We start from the raw sequence: 25,131 nt of genomic DNA on the forward strand, positions 1-25,131 counted from the left end.
CTTGTAGAAATTACTGTAAGGAAGCTGCATTATTAACAATGGGGAAATTATATCGGAGATCTTGTTTCTTCCTTAGGGTAGATTGAGTTTGGGAAAGTCCCTAAAAAATTTGTTCAGTTGAAGAACATTGTGAAATTAGGTTTTCTGTATTGACTGTGTTTACTCTGTATAAATGTTGCTGAATGTTGAAAGGAAAAAGCATCATAAACCTTTTATATGTTGAAATAACATTCAAAGTTGCCCTTTACAATAAGATAGCATTTTTAGTAAATAATTACCTCACTTGTTGTTAAAATGTCTGACTTTTTTATTTATTTAATGATACAGCGCAGTGTTAGGTGCCAGCAACCCCTGGCAAACCCAATTAACCCTAACCTAATCATGGGACAATTTACAATGACCAGTTAACCTACCTGGCATGTCACTGGACTTTGGTAGGAAACGAGAGCACACAGGGAAATCCCAAGGATTCCATGGGGAGGACATGCAGATTATTTACAGAACAGTGCTGGAATTGAACTCTGAACTGCAGAATGCCCCAACCTGTAATAGCATCGTGCTAACCATGACACTACTGTGGCTTCATCTGAAGTCTTTGAATAATAAATGCAAACAACATTCCTTCCTTTATGGAAGCAGCAATTCTGTGGATGTTAATTCTTTTATAAGCTCAATTTTCTCTTAAAATTAGGCCATTTAGCCCATTGAGTCTACTCTGCCATTTTCTCAGGGCTGATCCAATTTTCCTCTCAGCCCCAGTTTCCTGCCTTCTCTCCGTATCCCTTCATGCCCTGATGAATCAAGAATCTATCAACCTCTGCCTTAAATATACATAAAGACTTTGGCCTTCACAACTACCTGCAGCGAAGAATTCTGCGACTGTGTCCTCTGGTCTTAGACTCTCCCACCATGGGAAACATCATCTCCACATCCACTCTGTCAAGCCTTTCACCATTTGATAGGCTTCAATTAGGTCACCCCTCATTCATCTGAATTCTAGTGAACACAAGTCCAGAGCCTTCAGATGCTCTTCATATGACAAGCCATTCAATTCTGGAATCATTTTCGTGAACCTCCTTTGAACCCTCTCCAGTTTCAGCACATCCTTTCCAAGATAAGAGGCCCAAACCTGCTCACAATACTCAAGTGAGGCCTCACCAGTGCTTTGTAAAGTTTCAACGTTACATCCTTGCTTTTATATTCTAGTCCTCTTGGAATGAAGTCTAACATTGTATTTGCCTTCCTCACTAAAGACTCAACCTGCAAGTTAACCTCTATAGAATCCTGCACAAGGTCTCCCAAGTTCCCATGGTGTATTTCAGTTTTTTTTGTATTTTCTCTCCATTTAGAAAATAGGCAACCATTTAATTTCTTCTACCAAAGTGGATGACCATATTGTATTCCACTTTATTCCATCTGCCATTTCTTTGTCCATTATCCTAATTTTGTCTAAGTTCTCCTGTAGCCCCTCTACTTCCTCAAAATTATCTTCCCCTCCACATATCTTCATATCATCTGCAAACTTTACAAAAAGCCATCAATTCTATCATCCAAATCATTGATATATAACATAAAAGTATCGGTCCCAACACAGACCCCTTTGGAACACTAGTCACTGGCAGCCAGGCAGAAAAGGCTCCCTTTATTCTCCCTCTTTGTCTCCTGCCTATCAGCCACTGCTTTATCCATGCTAAGTCTTTCCTGTAATATCACGGGTTCTTAACTTGTTAAGCAACCTCATATGTGGCACCTTGTCAAAGGTCTTCTGAAAATCCAAGTACAATACATCAACAGATTCTCCTTTGTGTATCCTTCTTATTACGTCTTCAAAGAATTTCAACAGATTTGTCAGGCAAGATTTTTCCCTTGAGGTATCCATGCTGATTATTGCCTATTTTATCATGTGCCTTCAAGTACCCCGAAAGCACATCCTTAACAATCAACTCCAATATCTTCCCAATCACAGAGGTCAGACTAGCTGGCCTATAATTTCCTTTCTTCCGCCTCTCTCCCTTCTTGAAGAGTGGAGTGACATTTGGAATTTTCCAGTCTTCTAAACCATTCCAGAATCTAGTGATTCTAATCTAGTGATTCTTGAAAGATCATTGCTAATGCCTCCACAATCAGCCACCTCTTTCAGAACTCTGGTGTGTATCCCGTTTGGTCCAGGTGACTTTCAGTTTCCCAAGAACATATGGTAATTTCACATACTTCATGCTTCCTGATACCTGGAATTTCCAATCTACTGCTTGTGTCTTCCACAGTGAAGACTGATGCAAAATACTTATTCAGTTCATCTGCTATTTTGTTGTCTCTCTCCAGCATTGTATTCCGGTGGTCGAAATCTACTCTAGCTCTCTTCTTACACTTTATGTATCTGAAGTAATCTTTCGGTATCCTCGTTAATATTATTGGCTAGCTTACTTTTGTATTCCATCTTTACCTTAATGGCTTTTATAGTTGCCTTCTGTTGCTATTTAAAAACCGCCCAATCCTCTAACTTCCCACTAATCTTTGCTCTATCATATGCCCTCTCTTTGGCTTTTATGTTAGCTTTGACTTCTCTTGTTAGCCATGGTTGTGTTATCTTGTCTTTAGAATATTATTTCTTTTTTGGGGTGTTCTGCCGCCATCCCCTCCAGTGTTCTTTTCCAGTCAGTTCTGGCCAGCTCCTCTCTGATGCCTCTGTAATTCCCTTTACTCCATTGTAATGCTGATACATCTGACTTTAGCTTCTCCTTCTCAGATTTCAGGGTGAAGTTGATCATATTATGATCACTTACCCCTTAGGGTTCTTTTACCTGAAGCTTGCTAATCAATTCTGGTTTATTGCACAACACCCAATCCAGGTCCTCTAGTGGGCTCCACCAAGAGCTGCTCTAAGAAGCCATCTTGTAGGCACTTTATCTCCCATTGTACTTTGTAGGCTCCAGCCTTACTAGTGTTTGGGGGTGTGTATACAGCTCCCATCAGAGTCTTTTTACCCTTGCAATTCCTTAGCTCTATCCATAATGATTCAACACCTCCCAACCCTGTATCAACCCCTTTGTCCCTTTGTATTTATATAAGTTCACCATTAGATAGTACTGTATATGTAGAATGTGAATTGCTTGACTTCTATGATTGTAGACTTTAGTATCTGACTGGAAGAAACTGTACAATAGGAATTTATAATTGTGCCTCCAGCACTTCAGCAGAAGTGGCAAAAGTGAGCAATTTCAAGTTCCTGGGTATAAGTATCTCCGAGGACCTAACCTGGATGCAGCATATTGATGTAGCTTTAAAGAAAGCAAGTTTGTGGAGATTTGATTTGTTAATAAAAACACTCAAACATCTACAAATGTACTGTGGAGAGCATTCTGACTGGCTCCATTACCATCTGGTATGGCAGGGGGCGGGGTGGGGGAGTGCAGGTACTGCATAAGATCAAAGTAAGTTGCAGAAACTTGTGAAGTTAGTCACCTCCATCATGGGTACCAGCCTCCGTAATATCCAAGACCTCTTCAAGGAGCAGTGCCTTAGGAAGGCAGCGTCCATCATTAAGGATCCCCACCACCCAGGGCGTGCCCTCTTCTCGTTGTTATCGTCAGGAAGGAGGTACAGAAGTCATACTCCCGGTGATCCAGGAACAGCTTCTTCCCCTCTGCCATCCGATTTCTGAACAGAGATTGAACCCATCAACACTACCTCACTACTGTTTTATTTCTGTCTTTTTTGACCATTTGTTTTAACCTAACTATTTAATAGATATAAATACTTAATGTAATTCGATTTTTTCTCTGTATTTATTTTTCATTTATTTCATTGTACTGTTGCCGTAAAGTTAACAAATTTCATGACATACGCCGGTGATATTAAACCTGTTTCTGATTCTGACTCTGTATGTGTGTATTCCTCAAGATTTGCAGCATCTTCAGAATCTCTTGTGTTTATGAGTTACAGATGTCATCAACTTTATTGCCACTGACAAGGCTGCACATTTGGAAGACTATTCTTTCAGGTCTTAACGTAAGTAATAGTGTATTCCCTCAGCTAGGCCAGTCTTTCAATAACACTGTGGTGGTGGTGGCATCCGTTAGTCTCGCGAGACCATGGATCTGCGCATGGAAAGTCTTGCTTCAGTCTGTGTTAGAGCAGCGTCTATTGTGGCTGTAGAGGCCCACACAGGAGTGACAGTCTTGGCTGCATCGACTGCACTTGAAAGCGCTGTCCTCCAGTGTTGTCTCGGCGCTGTTTTTCCGACGAGTGCTCTTTTCTTCGGCAGCAAGACTCGGCTTCTCTTCTCTTTTTAGACCACCGCGTAGTTCCAGCCTCCAGTGAGAGCAATCGCTTGCGATGTCGTCCCACCTCTCGGCGTTTATTTTCAGTGACTTCATGTCTCTCTTGCAAACGTCTTTGAAACGAAGATGGGGCCGCCCTTGTGCTCTCTTGCCGGAGGCCAGTTCCCCATACAGCAGGTCTTTCGGGATCCTCCCATCTGACATGCGATGTACATGGTCCTCAGCACACTGCTTTACGGCAGCGAGACCTGGAGCCTGTACTACAGACAAGAGCAGCGTCTCAACGCCTTCCACCTTCGCAGCCTGAGACAAACCTGGACATCACGTGGACTGACTGAGTCACCAACAATGAGGTCCTGGCCCGCGCCCAGATACCCAGCCTCTTCAATAACACTAGAGCTGCTATATTCTTTGGTCTCAGTACTATTTCCTGGCATGATCCTCATAACTCTTTATTCTCCTTATTGTCCAAAAAATCCATTTTAGTCTTGAATATACACTCAGTGCCCACTTTATTAGGACCTCCTATTAGGTCTTCTGCTAGCCCACCCACTTCAAGGTTCGATGTGTTGTGCTTTCAGAAATGCTCCTCTGCACTCCACTGTTGTCATGCATGGTTGTTTGAGTTACTGTCACCTTCCTATCAGCTTGAACCAGTCTGGCCATTCTCTTCTGAACTCTCTGCTGCTCGATGGATCCATTTTGCTTTTTGCACCATTCTCTGTAGACTCTAGAGCAAGGGTTCCCAATCTTTTTTTTATGCCATGGTCCCCTATCATTAACCGAGGGGTCTGTGGACCCCAGGTTAGGAACCCCTACATCCAGAAGCTGTTGTGCATGAAAATCCCAGGAGATCAACAATTTCTGAAATAGTCAAACCACCCCATCTAGCACCTACAATCGATCCAAAACCAAAGTCACTTAGACCACATTTCTTACCCATTCTGCTGGTCTGAACAACACCGAACCTCTTAACCATGTCTGTATGTTTTTATGCATTGAGTTGCTGGCACATGATTGGCTGATTAAATTTTTACAGATGTACCTAGTAAGGTGACCACCGCATGCACAATGCCTCAATACTGACAACTGTCTGAAAGAAAGAGACTTCCAAAAGTTCACAGGTCTCTGCATCTCACAGAAATTCTTGATCTTTTATTCTGAAACTCTGCTCACTTGTTCTAGGTTAACCCCCGCCAGAGAAAGCACCTACCTTATCAGGGTCCACTCAGAAACCTGTGTTTTAGTGTGACAACTTTGTCCTTCTAATCTCCAGAGATTGCAGTGCCATTCTTCCCAATCTTGTAAGTCAACACTCTCACCCTGAGAATCAACGTACTACAAATATATCCTAACTTTAAGTATGGAAACTTTAACTGTACAGGAAACTCCAAGCGTGACTGCACCGAAACCCTGCACAGTTACAGCTAGATTCCTTCACTCTCATATTCAATTATATGAAAATCAACATTACATTTGCCTTTGCTACATATGATTTTAGTATTGTGTTTCCAGAATAGCAATAGCGAGATGCTTTGCCCTTCTACATTTTCCCTCATCATCTTCCTCCTTGGACAACTTGGTAATCTCTTCCCATGATAAAACAACTTCTTGGGAGCCGGTCAGGCATCCTGTTGCTTCACATTTTCTTCCAGTGAATTGGAAGGATTTTGCATTGCAGCATGGTGGTAGTGTTCCAATGCCTTGAGGTTGCAACTGCACCCCAGAACTAAGCCTCAATTATCAGGCTGCTATCATCATCATCATCAGGTGCCGTGCCCAGTTTGAGCTTTGACTGCCATGGCCCACACACTCCTGTTTCGGGTCAAGTAGATCAATTCATTGGTATTGGATCTGATTGAAACGTATAAAACTCTAGAGGGATTGGACAGGCTAGATGCAGGAAGATTGTTCCCGATGTTGGGGAAGTCCAGAACAAGGGATCACAGTCTGAGGATAAAGGGAAGCCTTTTAGGACCGAGATGAGGAAAAACTTCTTCACACAGAGAGTGGTGAATCTGTGGAATTCTCTGTCACAGGAAACAGTTGAGGCCAGTTCATTGGCTATATTTAAGAGGGAGTTAGATATGGCCCTTGTGGCTAAAGGGGTCAGAGGGTATGGAGAGAAGGCAGGTACAGGTTTCTGAGTTGGATGATCAGTCATGATCATACTGAATGGCGGTGCAGGTTCGAAGGGCCAAATGGCCTACTCCTGCACCTATTTTCTATGTTTCTATGTATTCATTTCCAGTTCTCTAGCTGCTGTCTCCATCATCAAGCAACACACATCAAAGTTGCTGGTGAACACAGCAGGCCAGGCAGCATCTGTAGGAAGAGGTACAGTCGACGTTTCAGGCTGAGACCCTTCGTCAGGACTAACTGAAGGAAGAGTGAGTAAGGGATTTGAAAGTTGGAGGGGGAGGGGGAGATCCAAAATGATAGGAGAAGACAGGAGGGGGAGGGATGGAGCCAAGAGCTGGACAGGTGATAGGCAAAAGGGGATACGAGAGGATCATGGGACAGGAGGTCCGGGAAGAAAGACAAGGCGGGGGGGACCCAGAGGATGGGCAAGAGGACCCGACGCAGACTGGGAGACCGCTTTGCTGAACATCTACGCTCTGTCTGCCAGAGAAAGCAGGATCTCCCAGTGGCCACTCATTTTAATTCCACATCCCATTCCCATTCTGACATGTCTATCCACGGCCTCCTCTACTGTAAAGATAAAGCCACACTCAGGTTGGAGGAACAACACCTTATATTCCGTCTGGGTAGCCTCCAACCTGATGGCATGAACATCGACTTCTCTAACTTCTGCTAAGGCCCCACCTCCCCCTCGTATCCCATCTGTTACTTATTTTTATGCACACATTCTTTCTCTCACTCTCCTTTTTCTCCCTCTGTCCCTCTGAATATACCTCTTGCCCATCCTCTGGGTCCCCCCCCCCTTGTCTTTCTTCCCGGACCTCCTGTCCCATGATCCTCTCGTATCCCCTTTTGCCTATCACCTGTCCAGCTCTTGGCTCTATCCCACCCCTTCCTGTCTTCTCCTATTATTTTGCATCTAACCCCTCCCCCTCCCCCTCCAACTTTCAAATCCCTTACTCACTCTTCCTTCAGTTAGTCCTGACGAAGGGTCTCGGCCTGAAACGTCGACTGCACCTCTTCCTACAGATGCTGCCTGGCCTGCTGCGTTCACCAGCAACTTTGATGTGTGTTGCTTGAATTTCCAGCATCTGCAGAATTCCTGTTGTCTCCATCATCATTTGTTTTTGCCTTCCTCTTGCTTTCTTCCCTTCAATCTTTCCCATAATTACCCTGCATTCTAACTCCTCTATGCTGCTATATGGAGATGACTTTCCAGTTTTCAAATGCTCAGGGGCCAAACATCCAACTATTGTCAGCTCATTCATTGAAATATTCAAGAGGATAGGACTTCCACTCAACAAGACAAAATCTATACCAATCTTGACCATTAATTTTTTAATACTTTGCTCACGTAAATTTAATTGTTTCAATGTGGTCATTTATTTTGCCCTTTTTGATTACCTGCTATTTTAGTAAGTTTTCATTATGCGTTATGCTTTATTGCAAAAGAGGATATAATGAATCTACCACATCCTTCTTTCTCACAAATAAATCTGACTTGGCTTCAAATGAACCCAAATTTTTGCTACCTTCTTCCTTTTTATAATCTGTTTCTATTTCTTGATAGCTTCTGGGCAGAAATTTGTTTTTATCTTACTCGATATTTTATTTTTCTAAATTTCTCCAAATCCTCAGGCCTATAATTACTCTTTACAGTATTATAAAACTTCTATTGTTATGCTATTCTTAACTTTAGCAACAGATGCATCTTTTCTCATGTAATCTTCACTTCTCAATATACTGTAAATTCATTAACAACTATGAAATATTTCTTTGTATCCACTACTGCTCATCTGCTGTCATACCTTTCTAATCTGATTTTCCAGCTTGCTCTTCATCTAGTATTTAAGTGAATATAAAGTTCTGCCACATTATGATCACTGTTCTCAGAACATTCATTACTCAAAGATTGCTAATTATTTCTAATTATTAGGCATAGAATCAGTCATTACAATACTGAAGGTGGCCATTCAGCCCATCAAGCCTATGCCAGATGTCTATACAACAATTCAGTTAATCCCATTTTCTATATTCTTATAGGCCTGCAAGTTTATTTCCCTTAGAAGTCGAACCAACATCCTTTTAAAATCACTGATCACCTCCTCTTCCACCATCAAGTTTTACTCCATAACTGCTATTAGATCCTACTCAGTTCCTCCTCTATCACTGTCCTCCAATCCTTTGCCATGCCACATCTTTTTACCATAGTATTGTGGCATTATCCATTGATTCCTCTTACTCACTTTTGTGCTGAAATGACTTTGCAAATCTTGCAAAACCACAAATCATTTGATCTTAACAATTGTTATTATTCTAGCCCTGTTTTAACAATTGGCTTTCTGAATCTCCTTTACTAAATTGCTCATTATGTTAATATTGAATTCCTATCGCTAATAAATTTCAATACTGCTTGTTAAAAAAATTAAGCATTTTATACTGTCCCTAAGTCTAAAGTGTTTGTGGTTCATTTTTACACCATCAGGAAAGTTTTCTAAATCAATATATAGAGGTACCAACTAGAGGGACTGCGATATTAGATCTCCTGTTAGGAAACGAGTTAGAACAAGTGACGGAAGTGTGTGTAGGGGAGCACTTTGGTTCCAGTGATCATAACACCATTAGTTTCAACTTGATCATGGATAAAGATAGATCTGGTCCTAGGGTTGAGATTCTAAACTGGAAGAAGGCCAAATTTGAAGAAATGAGAAAGGATCTAAAAAGCGTGGATTGGGACAGGTTGTTCTCTGGCAAGGATGTGATCGGTAAGTGGGAAGCCTTCAAAGGAGAAATTTTGAGAGTGCAGAGCTTGTATGTTCCTGTCAGGATTAAAGCCAAAGTGAATAGGAATAAGGAACCTTGGTTCTCAAGGGATATTGCAACTCTGGTAAAGAAGAAGAGAGTTGTATGACATGTATAGGAAACAGGGAGTAAATAAGGTGCTTGAGGAGTATAAAAAGTGCAAGAAAATACTTAAGAAGGAAATCAGGAGGGCTAAAAGAAGACATGAGGTTGCCTTGGCAGTCAAAGTGAAGGATAATCCAAAGAGCTTTTATAGGTATATTAACAGTAAAAAGATTGTAAGGGATAAAATTGGTCCTCTTGAAGATCAGAGTGGTCGGCTATGTGCGGAACCAAAACAAGTAGGGGAGATCTTAAATGGGTTTTTTGCGTCTGTATTTACTAAGGAAACTGGCATGAAGTCTATGGAATTAAGGGAAACAAGTAGTGAGATCATGGAAACTGTACAGATTGAAAAGGAGGAGGTGCTTGCTATCTTGAGGCAAATTAAAGCAGATAAATCCCCAAGACCTGACAGGGTATTCCCTCAGACCTTGAAGGAGACTAGTGTTGAAATTGCAGGGGCCCTGGCAGATATATTTAAAATGTCGGTGTCTACGAGTGAGGTGCCGGAGGATTGGAGAGTGGCTCATGTTGTTCTGTTTAAAAAAGGATTGAAAAGTAATCCAGGAAATTATAGGCCGGTAAGTTTGACGTCGGTAGTGGGTAAGTTATTGGAGGGAGTACTAAGAGACAGAATCTACAAGCATTTGGATAGACAGGGACTTATTAGGGAGAGTCAATATGGCTTTGTGCGTGGTAGGTCATGTTTGACCAATCTATTGGAGTTTTTCGAGGAGGTTACCAGGAAAGTGGATGAAGGGAAGGCAGTGGATGTTGTCTACATGGACTTCAGTAAGGCCTTTGACAAGGTCCCGCATGGGAGGTTAGTTAGGAAAATTCAGTCGCTAGGTATACATGGAGGGGTGGTAAATTGGATTAGACATTGGCTCAATGGAAGAAGCTAAAGAGTGGTTGTAGAGGATTGCTTCTCAGAGTGGAGGCCTGTGACTAGTGGTGTGCCACAGGGATCAGTGCTGGGTCCATTGTTATTTGTCATCTATATCAATGATCTGGATGATAATGTGGTAAATTGGATCAGCAAATTTGCTGATGATACAAAGATTGGAGGTGTAGCGGACAGTGAGGAAGGTTTTCAAAGCTTGCGGAGGGATTTGGACCAGCTGGAAAAATGGGCTGAAAAATGGCAGATGGAGTTTAATACAGACAACTGTGAGGTATTGCACTTTGGAAGGACAAAGCAAGGTAGAACATACAGGGTTAATGGTAAGGCACTGAGGAGTGCAGTAGAACAGAGGGATCTGGGAATACAGATACAAAATTCCCTAAAAGTGGCATCATAGGTAGATAGGGTCATAAAGAGAGCTTTTGGTACATTGGCCTTTATTAATCAAAGTATTAAGTATAAGAGCTGGAGTGTTATGATGAGGTTGTATAAGGCATTGGTGAGGCTGAATCTGGAGTATTGTGTTCAGTTTTGGTCACCAAATTACAAGAAGGATATTAATAAGGTTGAAAGAGTGCAGAGAAGGTTTACAAGGATGTTGCCGGGACTTGAGAAACTCAGTTACAGAGAAAGGTTGAATAGGTTAGGACTTTATTCCCTGGAGCGTAGAAGAATGAGGGGAGATTTGATAAAGGTATATAAAATTATGATGGGTATAGATAGAGTGAATGCAAGCAGGCTTTTTCCACTAAGGCAAGGGGAGAAAAAAACCAGAGGACATGGGTTAAGGGTGAGGGGGGAAAAGTTTAAAGGGAACATTAGGGGGGGCTTCTTCACACAGAGAGTGGTGGGAGTGTGGAATGAGCTGCCAGACGAGGTGGTAAATGCGGGTTCTTTTTTAACATTTAAGAATAAATTGGACAGATACATGGATGGGAGGTGTATGGAGGGATATGGTCCCTGTGCAGGCCAGTGGGACTAGGCAGAAAATGGTTCGGCACAGGCAAGAAGGGCCAAAAGGCCTGTTTCTGTGCTGTAGTTTTTCTATGTGGAAGTACTAGATGTGAACTTTAACCTCTGAGTCTGCAGTGAAAGATTATTAGAGGATAAACCTTGAGTGGGCAGTTGTAACTAATTTCAGTAGTCATGGGCAGAAATCTAGATTAATTACTGTGATACAGTGGAAAACTTTTATGTATTTATAAGTCCAATGCTATGTTTTGATGGAAATTTGTCGGACTATATAACTAAGTATAGTTAAATGTACTTACTCTTTCAGAATTCAGCTCCTTTAAAAGAAATGTAGTAACGCTTCGGGTTTTCACCTAAATATTTTTTGATATATGTGATAAAAGAGAGGAAGAGAATGTGAAAAGGAGATTCAGAGACACATGCAGAAGATCCCAGCAAGATAAATATTTAAATAAATTACAGTTCTGAATTTATTGCATTGTTGACACTGACAAACTGTAAATATTCATCTAACAATAGGCATTTTCAGGAATGAATCACAAACCACACATTTAATATTTGTTAAAACCTCTCACTAAATTATAAATAAGTGCTCGAAGAGGTGGAGCACCTCTTTCCTGCCTTCTGCTCAGTGATGAGGAGCAGCAATGACTCCAACTTGATTTTTCACCAAATACATGAACATTTAGATTACCCTCCACAGGGTATTAACCACTGCCTCACCGTGCCACCTATTGGTGACTATTATGATTGAATAGGCTGGGAATCTGAAAGAGCGAGGGGCAACTTGATTTAAGCATATAAGATACTCGGGGATAGTTACAGGATAGATGTGGGAAGGAGGCTTCCTTGTGGGAGAAAATAGAACTATGTATGGGTCACTGATTAAAAGTAAAATGGCACCCATTTTTGAGGGCATGAGTCTTTGGAACTCTCATCATCAAAGGGTCTTATAAATGTAATTTTTGAATAGTTTTAAGATAACATTGACGGATTTTTGGATAAGTAAAGAGGTGCAGGTCACTGGGAGCTAGGTCGGAATGTACAAACGTAGGTTATAATCAGTTTGGCCATGTCTTGAAGTTGAAGCAGAAGAACATAAGCAGAAGGCCATCTGGCCCTTGGAGTCCACTTTGCCCTTTATTGTGATCATGGCTGACCTTTCACCTCTGCACTATTTTTCTGTAATGTTCCCAAATCCTTTAATATCTTAATGTTCAGAAATCTAGCAATCTGTGTTTTGAATGAACATAAGGACTGAGGCATCAGAGGTTTGTTGGGTAAAGAATTCCAAATGTTCACTAACACCATAGTGAAGACATTTTTTCACATTTCAGCCAAAAACAGTTAACACCCCTCATTGTGAAATTGTGCCTCCTGATCCTAGAGTTGTCAGCAGAGAAAACATCTTTGCACCTGGCTTGTCAGGCCATTTTAAGACATCTCTACATTTTAGTGAGGCCTCCTCTCATTCTTCTAGACTTTAGATGCTTGGGCCTACTCAACTCAAAATCTATAGAATAGTAACTGTAAACAGGAACAATGAAAGAACAAGAGCATAGAAGACAACAAACTGTGCAAGTATAAATTAATACTGTACCAATAAATAACAAGAGTATGAAAAAACAAGATAAAGAATCCTTAAAGTGAAATCATTGGTTGTGGGAACATCTCAATAGATGAGTATAGTTATCCCCTTTTGTTCAAGAGCCTGATAGTTGATAGTAACTGTTCTTGAACCTGGCATTGTGAGTTCTGAGGTACTTGTATCTTCTACCCGATGGCAGCAGTGAGAAAAGAGCATGAGCTGGGTGGTGAGGATCTTTGAAAATGGATGCTGCTTTCCAATGACAACATTTCATGTAGATCTGCTCAGTGGCTGGGAGGGCTTTGACCATGATGTGCTGGGCTGAATCCACTACCTTTTGTAGGATTTTCCATTCAAAGGCATTGGTGTTCCCACACCAGGCCAATACACTTTCCACTACACACCTATAGAAGGTTGTCAAGGTTTTTTGGTGATCTGCTGAATCTCTGCAGTCTCCTAAGGAAATAGAGGCACTGGTGTGCTTTCTTAGGCAATTAAATTTATATGATGGATCCAGGACAGCTCCTTGGAGACAGTAACGCCCAGGAATTTGAAGTTACTGATCCTTCAATGAGGACTGGCTCATGGACCTCTGGTCTCCCTCCCTTGAAGTCTACTATCAATTCCTTAGTCCTGCTGACATTGAGTGGGAGGTTGTTGTTATGACATCACTGAGCCAAATTTTCAATCTCCCTCCTGTTTGTTGTGGCTGTATCTTTGATACAATGATGTCATCAGCAAACTTGAATATCGTGTTGGAACTGTACTTTAGAAAACCGATGGTAGAGGGGTAAGAAACTGTTCCTGACTCATTGAGTGTGTGCCTTCAGGCTTCTGTACCTACTTCCTGATGGTAACAATGACAACAAGGCATGACCTAGGTGATGGGGGTCCTTAATAATTGGTGCCGCCTTTTTGAGGCAACGTTCCTTGAAGGTGTCCTGGATACTATGGAGGCTAGTGACCATGATGGAGCTGACTAAGTTTATAACTCTCTGCAACTTACTTCAATCCTGTGCAGAAGCTACCCCTCCCCATACTAGATGACAGTGCAGCCAGTTAGAATGCACTCCATGGTACATCGCAAAGGTTCAAAAATACAATTTAATGTCAGAGAAATGTATACAGTATACATCCTGAAATGCTTTTTCTTCGCAACCATCCACAAAAACAGAGGTGTGCTCCAAAGAATGAACAGCAGTTAAATGTTAGAACCCCAAAGTCCCCCCTCAGCTCCCCCCTCCCGCCCATAAGCAGCAGCGAGCAACAATTCCCCCTCCCCTCACTGGCAAAAAAAGCATCGGCACCACCACCAGGCACTCAAGCACGAGCAAAGCAACAGCAACGACATAGACTTGCAGTTACCCCAAAGACTTTCCCTTTCACCCGGTATTCAACATACCACAGGTTCTCTCTCTCCCTAATTAGGGAAAAAGAGGTGTCCCCATTTTCCCGGCGAGCGGGGAGACATAACAAACAATTCGCTGGGTTCCTGATGTTGGAAGTCCACCACGTTACTTTTTTTGAGCACCGTACCCAAAAAACTGGGCACACAACTGCAGATATTCCAATTCCCCTGACGACACACGGATCTCCTGTCACGTCACTGACCCTCAATCCTCTTGTCTCCAGAGCCCCGAGATCCTAGGCTTCTGAATTCGAGCCTTTAGTGTGCCGAATAACAATGGTTGGTTGTGAAACCCCAAGAGTGGGTCCTGTTCCTGCAAAGAACCGTAGTCAGCATATAACTCCAGGTCAGGGTCTTCGAAAGAACCTTGAAAGGGGAAAATAGAGATATGAAAGATGGAAATAGAGCTGTTTCCAAAGGTGCAAACAAAGGAGTCGCCGTTAGGCACCATTAACCCTCCTAAGCTCCGCTTTCTTATCTGTAGAAATGTGCAAGTGTTTTTGTTGACATAACGAATCTCCTCAAATTCCTAATAAAATATAGCCACTGTCGACCAAGGCTATACGCTATTCTTCTACTAAACTCCATATAGACGACATCTTCTGTCCTGCCTTCATCAATTTTCTTGGGTTACCTCCTCAAAAGACGATTAAATGAGTGAGGTAGGATCTTACCCCACACAATGCCATACTTAATATACCTGATCAAACTATGCCTTTCCAAATGAACATAAATCCAATCCATTAACATTTTATAACTATTTTATAATTTCCTTACTGCTGACATAAGGCTCACTGTCCTGTAGTTCCTGGTTTAACTCTGCTGTGCTTCTTGTATAAGGGAACAGTAAGACGTAGCTCAGAAGATGTAGAAGTTTCAGTTAGGGCCTCACCCTTTGCTTCTCATAGCACCTGGGATAGATCTCATGCAGACCTGGGGATTTGTTAATCCTTGTGTTTATCATAACATCTAACACCTCCTCCTCCTTAATACTGACCTGAATCAGTCTATCCGTGTACTCCTTCCTGAACTCTATCTTCCATATCCCTTCTCCCTTTATTCTTCATTTTCCTTTCTCCCACCATTCTGCTGCCTCTCTGTACTAATCTCAGATTGCACATATATCCTGCCATGGTGGCTTCACTTTCTGTTCATCCTGTTTTCCCTGCAAGGGCCACCATATTGTAAGAACAAATGGCAACATTAGAGAAAGGACTAGAGGAGAAAGCAGAGCAGTTGTGGGGATGAACTGAACAGTATGTCTGTAAAGGCATCAGAATCTCGCCTTCAGTGGGATTCTGTGATGAGTTAGAAAATCGTTCCAAGAACAAGGGCTTTATCATGATTTTCCATAATGTGAAGCCACATCAGAGTATTGGGCCATTCAGCCCATCGAGTCTGTTCTGCCAATCCATCATGGCTGGTTTATTATCACTCTCTCCCCATTCTCCTGCCTTCTCTCTGTAACATTTCACACCCTGACTAATCAAGAACCTACCAACCTCCACTTTAAATGTACCCAATAATTTGACCTTCATAGCTGTCTGTAGCAATGAATTCCACTGATTCACTACCCTCTGACTAAAGAAATTCCCCCCTCATCTCTTTTCTAAATGGGTGTTCCTCCATTTTCAGGCTGTACCTCCTGGTCCTAGACTCCCCCATTATACAAAACATCCAATCCACATTCACTTTTTCTTTGATAGGTTACAATGAGATTCACACCTCGCCCCCATTCTTCTGAACTCCAGTGAGTACAGGCCCAGAGCCCGTGAACCTCCTCTGAACCCTCTCCAATGTCAGCACATCCTTTCTTAGATAAGGGGCCTAAAGCTGTTCACAATGCTTCGAGTGTGGTCTGACCAATGTCGAATAAAGCCACAGCTTACACCCTTGCTGTTATATTCTTGTCCTCTCAAAATTAGGGCAAACTTCGCATCTGCCTTCCTTACCGTGATTCAATCTGCAAGTTAACCTTTCAGGAATTCTGCACGAGAACTCCCAAGTCCCTTTGCACATCTGACTTTTAAAGTTTCTCCCCATTTAGAAAATAGTCAATGCCTTTATGCCCTCCACCAAAGTGTATGACCATACACATCCTTGCACTGTATTCCATCTGCCACTTCTTTGCCGGTCTCTTAATCTGCCTAAGTCCTTCTGCAGACTTCCTGCTTCCTCAACACCACCTGCCCCTCCACCTATCTTTGTAATGTCAGAATCAGAATTAGAATCAGGTTTATTATCACCGGCATGTGACGTGAAATTTGTTAACTTTGCAGCAGCTACATAGCAATATGTAATCTAACAGAGAGAGAAAAAAAATAATAAATAAAATGAAACATAATAAATTAACAAGTAACTCCAGTAAGTATATTGAATAGATTATTTAAAAAATGTGCAAAAACAGAAATACTGTATATTTAAAAAAAGTGAGATAGTGTCCAAAGCTTCAATGGCCATTTAGGAATCGGATGACAGAGGGGAAGAAGCTGTTCCTGAATCACTGAGTGTGTGCCTTCAGGCTTCTGTACCTCCTACCTGATGGTAACAGTGAGAAAAGGGCATGCCCTGGGTACTGGAGGTCTTTAATAATGGACACTGCCTTTCTGAGATACCGCTCCCTAAAGATGTCCTGGATACTTTGTAGGCTAGTGCCCAAGATGGAGCTGACTAGATTTACAACCTTCTGCAGCTTCTATCAGTCCTGTGCAGTAGCCCCTGCATACCAGATAGTGATGCAGCCTGTCAGAATGCTCTCCACGGTACAACCATATAAGTTTTTGAGTGTATTTGTTGACATGCCAAATCTCTTCAAACTCCTAATATAGCCACTGTCTTGCCTTCTTTATGACTACATCACTATGTTGGGACCAGGTTAGATCCTCAGAGATCTTGATACCCAGGAACTTGAAGCTGCTCACTCTCTCCACTTCTGATCCCTCTATGAGGATTGGTATGTGTTCCTTAGTTTCACCCTTCCTGAAGTCCACAATCAGCTCTTTTGTTTTACTCATGTTGAGTGCCAGGTTGTTGCTGCGGCACTATTCCACAAACTTGGCCACAAAGCCATCTATTCTGTCATCCAAATGATTGGTATATAACATGAAAAGAAAAGGCTGCAACACTTCTCCCTGTGGAACACCACTAGTCACCAGCAGCCAACTAGAAAAGGCCCCCTTTATTCCCATTCTTTGCTTCCTGCCAGTTCAGCCAATCTTCTGTCCATGCTAGTATCTCCCCTGTACTACAATGGCTCTTATCTGGTTAAGCAGCCTCGTGTGCTGCATCTTGTCAAGGCCTTCTTCAAAGCCAAGTAAAACAACATCACCTGACTCTCAATTGTCTATCCTGTTATTTCTTCAAAGAATTCCAATAGAATTGTCAGACAAGATTTTCCCTTAAGGAAACCATGCTGACTTTGGCCAATTTTATCATGTGCCTCCAAGTACCCTGAAATCTCATTCTTAATAATGGGCTCCAACAGCTTCCCATACACTGACGTCAGGCTAACTGGCCAATAATTTCCTTTCTTCTGCCACCCTCCCTTCCGAAAAAGTGGAGTGACATTTGCAATTTCCAGTCTTCCTGAATCATTCCAGAATTTAGTGATTCTTGAAAGATCACTGCTAGTGCCTCAGCAATCACTTTGCTACCTTTTTCAGTACTCTGGGGCATAGTTCATCTGGTCTAGGTGACTTAACTACCTTCAGACTTTTTAGCACCTCAAGTACCTGCTCCTTGGTAACAGCAAGTACACTCACCTCTGCCCCCAGACACTCCCGAATTTCTACCATTGTGCTAGTGTATTCCACAGGGAAGACTGATGCACAGTACTTACTAAGTTTGTACACCATATTTTTGTCCCCATTATAACCACTCCAGCATCATTTTCCAATCCCATCTCTCTTTTACTCTATATATCTGAAAAGCTTTTTGTATCCTCTTTTATATTGTTGGCTAGCTTACCTTAATATTTCGTCTTTTCTTTCCTTATGGTTTTGTTTTAGTTGCCCTCTGTTGGTTTTTAAAGCTTCCCAATTCTCTAACTTCCCACTAATTTTTGTTATATTATATGCCCTCCCTTTTCCTTTTCTGCTGCCTTTGACCTCCCTTGTCAACCATTGTTCCCTCATCCTCCTGTTAGAAAACTTAATCTTTGGAATGTGTCTATCCTGTGTTTTCCAAGTTGCTCCCAGAAACTCCAGCCATTGCTGTTTTGCTGTAATCCCTGCTCATATTCCTTTCCGATCAACTTTCGCTAGTTCCTCTCTCATATCTCTGTGATTCTCTTTACTCCACTGTATAAATGTTCTGTCTGTCTTTAGCCTCTCCCTCTCAAACTGCAGAGTGAATTCTATCATATTATGATCACTGTCTCCTAAGGGTCCCATTACCTTCAGCTCCCTAATCAAATCTGGTTCACTGCACAACACCCAATACAAAATTGCCCTTTCCCTAGTGGGCTCAGACACAAGTTGTTCTAAAAAGCCATCTTGCAGGCATTCTACAAATTCCCTGTTTTGGGATCTACAACCAACCTGACTTTCCTCATCTCCTTGCTTAGTGAAGTCCCCATGCCTATTGCAACTTTGCCATTTTTACATGACTTTTCTATCTCCCAGTGCAATTTGTATCCCACATCCTAGCTACCTTTTGAAGGCCTGTATATAACTCCCATCTGGGTGTCTTTACCCTTGCAATGTCTTAACTCTACCCACAAGGATTCTACATATTCTGATCCAATGTCACCTCTTTCTAAGCATTTGACATCCTCTACACACATGTCAAAAAAAACAGGAGATATACAAAGTAAATTTGCAGTGTTTTGCAGAAAATTTGCAGAAAAGGGCCACTTTTCAATATAATTGTATAAGGGCTAAGAGAGTTGTAAAAGCGCGCCTAAAGGTTTTGTGTGTCAATGCAAGGAGCATTCGTAACAAGGTGAATGAATTAAAAGTGCAGATTGTTATTAATGAATATTATGTAGTTGGGATCACAGAGACATGGCTCCAGGGTGACCAAGGATGGGAGCTCAACATTCAGGGATATTCAATATTCAGGAGGGATAGACATGAAAGAAAAGGAGGTGGGGTGGCGTTGCTGGTTAGAGAGGAGATTAACGCAATAGAAAGGAAGGACATTCGCCGGGAGGATGTGGAATCAATATGGGTAGAGCTGCATAACATTAAGGGGCAGAAAACGCTGGTGGGAGTTGTGTACAGGCCACCTAACAGTAGTAGTGAGGTTGGGGATGGTATTAAACATGAAATTAGAAATGTGTGCAATAAAGGAACAGCAGTTATAATGGTTGACTTCAATCTACATGTGGATTGGGTGAACCAAATTGTTAAGGGTGCTGAGGAAGAGGATTTCTTGTAATGTATGCGGGATGGTTTTTTGAACCAACATGTCGAGGAACCAACTAGAGAGCAGGCTATTCTAGACCAGGTATTGAACAATGAGGAAGGGTTAATTAGCAATCTTGTCGTGAGAGGCCCCTTGGGTAAGAGTGACCATAATATGGTGGAATTCTTCATTAAGATGGAGAGTGACATAGTTAATTCAGAAACAAAGGTTCTGAACTTAAAGAAGGGTAACTTTTAAGGTATGAGACATGAATTAGCTAAGATAGACTGGCAAATGACACTTAAAGGGCTGACGGTGGATATGCAATGGCAAGCATTTAAAGATCGCATGGATGAACTACAACAATTGTTCATCCCAGTTTGGCAAAAGAATAAATTAAGGAAGGTAGTGCACCCGTGGCTGACAAGGGAAATTAGAGATAGTATCAATTCCAAAGAAGAAGCATACAAACTAGCCAGAAAAAGTGGCTCACCTGAGGACTGGGAGAAATTTAGAGTTCAGCAGAGGAGGACAAAGGGCTTAATTAGGAAGGGGAAAAAAGATTATGAGAGAAAACTGGCAGGGAAATTAAAAACTGACTGTAAAAGCTTTTATAGATATGTGAAAAGAAAAAGATTGGTTAAGACAAATGTAGGTCCCCTACAGACAGAAACAGGTGAATTGATTATGGGGAGCAAGGACATGGCAGACCAATTGAATAATTACTTTGGTTCTGTCTTCACTAAGGAGGACATAAATAATCTTCCGGAAATAGTAGGGGACAGAGGGTCCAGTGAGATGGAGGAACTGGGGGAAATACATGTTAGTAGGGAAGTGGTGTTAGGTAAATTGAAGGGATTAAAGGCAGATAAATCCCCAGAGCCAGATGGTCTGCATCCCAGAGTGCTTAAGGAAGTAGCCCAAGAAATAGTGGATGCATTAGTGATAATTTTTCAAAACTCTTTAAATTCTGGACTATTTCCTGAGAATTGGAGGGTGGCTAATGTAACCCCACTTTTTAAAAAAGGAGGGAGAGAGAAACCAGGGAATTATAGACCAGTTAGCCTAACATCAGTGATGGGGAAACTGCTAGAGTCAGTTATCAAAGATGTGATAACAGCACATTTGGAAAGCAGTGAAATCATTGGACAAAGTCAGCATGGATTTGTGAAAGGAAAATCATGTCTGACGAATCTCATAGAATTTTTTGAGGATATAACTAGTAGAGTGGATAGGGGAGAACCAGTGAATGTGGTATATTTGGATTTTCAAAAGGCTTTTGACAAGGTCCCACACAGGAGATTAGTGTGCAAACTTAAAGCACACGGTATTGGGGGTAAGGTATTGATGTGGATAGAGAATTGGTTGGCAGACAGGAAGCAAAGAGTGGGAATAAATGGGACCTTTTCAGAATGGCAGGCAGTGACTAGTGGGGTACCGCAAGGCTCAGTGCTGGGACCCCAGTTGTTTACAATATATATTAATGACTTGGATGAGGGAATTAAATGCAGCATCTCCAAGTTTGCAGATGACACAAAGCTGGGTGGCAGTGTTAGCTGTGAGGAGGATGCTAAGAGGATGCAGGGTGACTTGGATAGGTTAGGTGAGTGGGCAAGTTCATGGCAGATGCAATTTAATGTGGATAAATGTGAAGTTATCCACTTTGGTGGCAAAAACAGGAAAACAGATTATTATCTGAATGGTGGCCGATTAGGAAAAGGGGAGGTGCAACGAGACCTGGGTGTCATTATACACCAGTCATTGAAAGTGGGCATGCAGGTACAGCAGGCGGTGAAAAAGGCGAATGGTATGCTGGCATTCATAGCAAGAGGATTCGAGTACAGGAGCAGGGAGGTACTACTACAGTTGTACAAGGCCTTGGTGAGACCACACCTGGAGTATTGTGTGCAGTTTTGGTCCCCTAATCTGAGGAAAGACATCCTTGCCATAGAGGGAGTACAAAGAAGGTTCACCAGATTGATTCCTGGGATGGCAGGACTTTCATATGATGAAAGACTGGATGAACTAGGCTTGTACTCGTTGGAATTTAGAAGATTGAGGGGGGATCTGATTGAAACGTATAAAATCCTAAAGGGATTGGACAGGCTAGATGCAGGAAGATTGTTCCCGATGTTGGGGAAGTCCAGAACGAGGGGTCACAGTTTGAGGATAAAGGGGAAGCCTTTTAGGACCGAGATTAGGAAAAACTTCTTCACACAGAGAGTGGTGAATCTGTGGTATTCTCTGCCACAGGAAACAGTTGAGGCCAGTTCATTGGCTATATTTAAGAGGGAGTTAGATATGGCCCTTGTGGCTAAAGGGATCAGGGGGTATGGAGAGAAGGCTGGTGCAGGGTTCTGAGTTGGATGATCAGCCATGATCATACTGAATGGCGGTGCAGGCTCGAAGGGCCGAATGGCCTACTCCTGCACCTATTTTCTATGTTTCTATGTTTCACATGATTTATTTTAGAGCTAATTTTATACTGTATCTCAAAATTTTGTATTGTGATTTTTGAATTCTGTAATGGTGAATTTCCTTAACCCAGGCAACTATAATGTGGGGATTGCCTGTACTTCAGTTTTACATTACTTATTTTAAAGTGACACATTGGAGAAGTACTGCAGGAATTATGTAATAACAGGTTTTCTGCTTTAGTAAAGAAGCATTTCATTATTCACTGAAGGGGTATATCCTTGCATTGTATCTATCCTGAATTTTTAGATGTTTAAACTTCTTGATTGGTAGGTTGATATTGGTGAGATTACTGCATTGAATGCCCGGGGCTTAAGTGAACAGAACAGCAGCCAAGTAATACCGGAAGCAACAGAAGGATTTTGAAATGAACAATATGTGGGTTAAAGAAAAAGCATAATAAGAATTGATGACTCATGCAGATTCTGGTAAAGAATTGTAAAGAAGTAAAGAGGGGAAAACACAAAAAGCAAAGTAAATAAAATAAGAATTTGCATTAATAAACTTTCCAGCTGATGAGCAGGAATTAATTTTCATGATGTCTTAAAGGATGCTAAGAATGAAATGAACAAGTTAACTTCCTCTGCTGGTTTAGTTACTTTATATTGTACAGCAGAGCAACTTCATTTTATTCAGTGCATTTAGTATTGGGGCATTTTTTTGATCATTACATTTTTGGCAGCATCTTTTTTGCCATTTGCTTGAAGTTGTGCATTATTTGCATAAATAAGGATTGGTAACATTAGCACTACTGACATTTTAACAGCAACATGTAGCCAATCGTCTCTGAGAGCATTTGCTATAGTTACGAAGCTAAATTTTTCATGATAGCATTCAAAGAAGGAATATTATTCCTGTATATGTTCTTGATAAATTCTTCATAAAATGGTACTATTAAAAACATTAATTATTTATTTCATTTTCTGTTTGTTCATTCTTAATATGTTCGTCCATCGTCGTCGTTGATGAAAACCTTGACACCATTGATGGTGTCGAGACTAGCGCATGATTTAGATTTAAGTGAGGGGAAGTCGCACAGCATCAGCTTCGCTCTCTCTTCCCAATTCCCATCTGGATCCAGTGGCAAGACAAGAGTCGAGACGGCTGGAGATGGGACTAGGCGCAATGGACCTTAATATGCTCCTTAATATGTATGAATCAGTTGTAGTCAATAAATTATTTGTGAAGCATTTTGGACATCTTCAGAATAAGGCAATATAAATTAAAATGTTTCCATTACTAGATTCAATCAGATTATATTGCACAATTTGTGAAAAATGTTAGCATTTGTTAATGCAGGCCACTTTAGCTCATTGCATAAGCTGTGGTAAGAAATATAACTGTTGCGCAATCTGAGGAACTTATTAACACTGGAGAAGATTTTGCTTGGCCCCCTCAGAAAGTAATACAGCACATTAATCAGTGACGCAGACACTTTTAATCCTCAATGCAAAACAAAAATGTTAGGCAAAAGGATTAGTTTTAAGCTGTTGATTTCGATCTTTCTATCCAATTTCTGTTCACATTATTTGTCAGTGAAGAAGGTTCCAAAGGTACAGAGGTTTTTTCTTCATTAAAAATTCTCATGTGCTTTTTCTGGATGAAGAACATCCCTGATTCTAAAATCTTATTAGAATCATATTTCATTTCAGTTATTGAGAAAGACCACATCTACCATTGTTTCCCTGCTAAGAACTCAAAGTGAGTGACGCAATTGAAAGCTGACTCAGTTCCTGTTTTAAAATTGTTTTGTTGAGTGACAAGTGTGCATGAAGTGACCTCATTAACTATGATGCTGAGCATTATAAGGATGTTCTGCTAACCTCAGATTACACATTGAGATAACAAATGACTGAGAAACCAAGTGAATGGTTTCATTAAAGAAAATACATGACCAGTACAGCGTACCTTCCTCTAGCAGTAAATGCTCGTGCTACTTTGAAAATTTTTCAATGAAATGCAATACAGGTATTTTGTTCAGTTGATTAATTACTTTATTTTTCTTTTACAGGTGACTTGAAAATAAAAGAATACAAGCTGCATTTGCATTGAATGAATACCAAAAAGAAGTAATTGAGATGGAAAATGCTTTTATTATATTTTGTGGACTTGCCCACAAAAACTATACTTCTCAACCAACTGAGGAATCTCATATTAAAGACGTTTGTTTCAGTGAAGGTGTAAACCTTCTTGTACATCTGACATTTGTGTTCTGTTCTGTAATTGGTGTTGTTGTGATTAAGTGCAGACAACGTTCCCCTGCAACATTCCCTACAGGTTTGAGAGGCTGGATTCATTTCCAATGGCACAATGTGCGATGGATATTAACATTTTTCTACATTTTTATATCAGCCTGTGCTGTGGCAGATGGCATTTTATCACAGTTGTATTCGAAGTTGGACAGACCATTTATTTATGTACCTGATGCGGCACAACTTGTCTCATGTATCCTTTCTATAGTTTACTATGATGTTGCGGAAAATGCAAATGCACCTATGTTTTTGGTGCTTTTTATATTTCACTGGCCTGCTGCCTGTAGCATTAGTGTGTTGAAGGCTTATCAGATGTATTCCCAGAGGTTTATCACCAGTGATCTGACTTTTCTCCTCGACTGTACCTTGGCTTCAATCTATGGACTCTTTGTCATTCTGGAACTCAGCATATTTTTTAAAAAGGTATGTCTTGTAATATAATTTCAAAGAAAAAGTGCATGACTTTATAAAAGGCAAATTATGTTCATGTGATCTGTTCTATTATATTTTTCACTGTGAGCCATTATACCTCTTTATGTAATTTAAATTACCACAAGATTGACAGCCTGCAGTTTTGCTTGTGTGGGAATAAGAAGAATACAACTATTGTTTACCATAGTTGAAGTTTTGAAGGGACTGAGGCATGTTGTTGTTGGGGTTAGAATTTGCTCTGAGTACAATGAACCTTTAATGAATTTCGATTTTCCACCACAATTAATATAACAGCTATTTAATCGATTAGCTATTGCCTTGATTATAGTACTAAATACTTAAAAGCTGAGTTTTCATTAATAGGCATTGAAAACAAAGTGTTATGAGTGCATAGCATTTGTTGGCAATCTACTATTTTATTCTCTAAA

The 25,131-nt window shown here is 41.1% G+C and overlaps 1 protein-coding gene across 5 annotated transcripts in view; it reads left to right on the forward strand.

Moving 5' to 3' along the window:
* LOC134355254 (ATP-binding cassette sub-family C member 9-like) overlaps positions 1–25,131 on the forward strand; it is a 176,333-nt gene that overhangs the window by 31,958 nt on the left and 119,244 nt on the right. For 3 of the 5 annotated variants that reach the window (XM_063065063.1, XM_063065073.1, XM_063065058.1), the window contains one exon: positions 24,031–24,694. In XM_063065063.1, coding sequence (XP_062921133.1) covers positions 24,098–24,694 — 597 coding nt within the window. In that variant the 5' untranslated portion in view covers positions 24,031–24,097. Of the gene's footprint in view, positions 1–23,021; positions 23,171–24,030; positions 24,695–25,131 lie in introns of all 5 variants that reach the window. The other 2 variants (XM_063065081.1, XM_063065052.1) reach the window with 1 other exon arrangement.

The sequence above is a fragment of the Mobula hypostoma genome, chromosome 1 (assembly GCF_963921235.1).
Source record: "Mobula hypostoma chromosome 1, sMobHyp1.1, whole genome shotgun sequence".
In the NCBI taxonomy this organism is placed as follows: Eukaryota; Metazoa; Chordata; class Chondrichthyes; order Myliobatiformes; family Myliobatidae; genus Mobula; species Mobula hypostoma.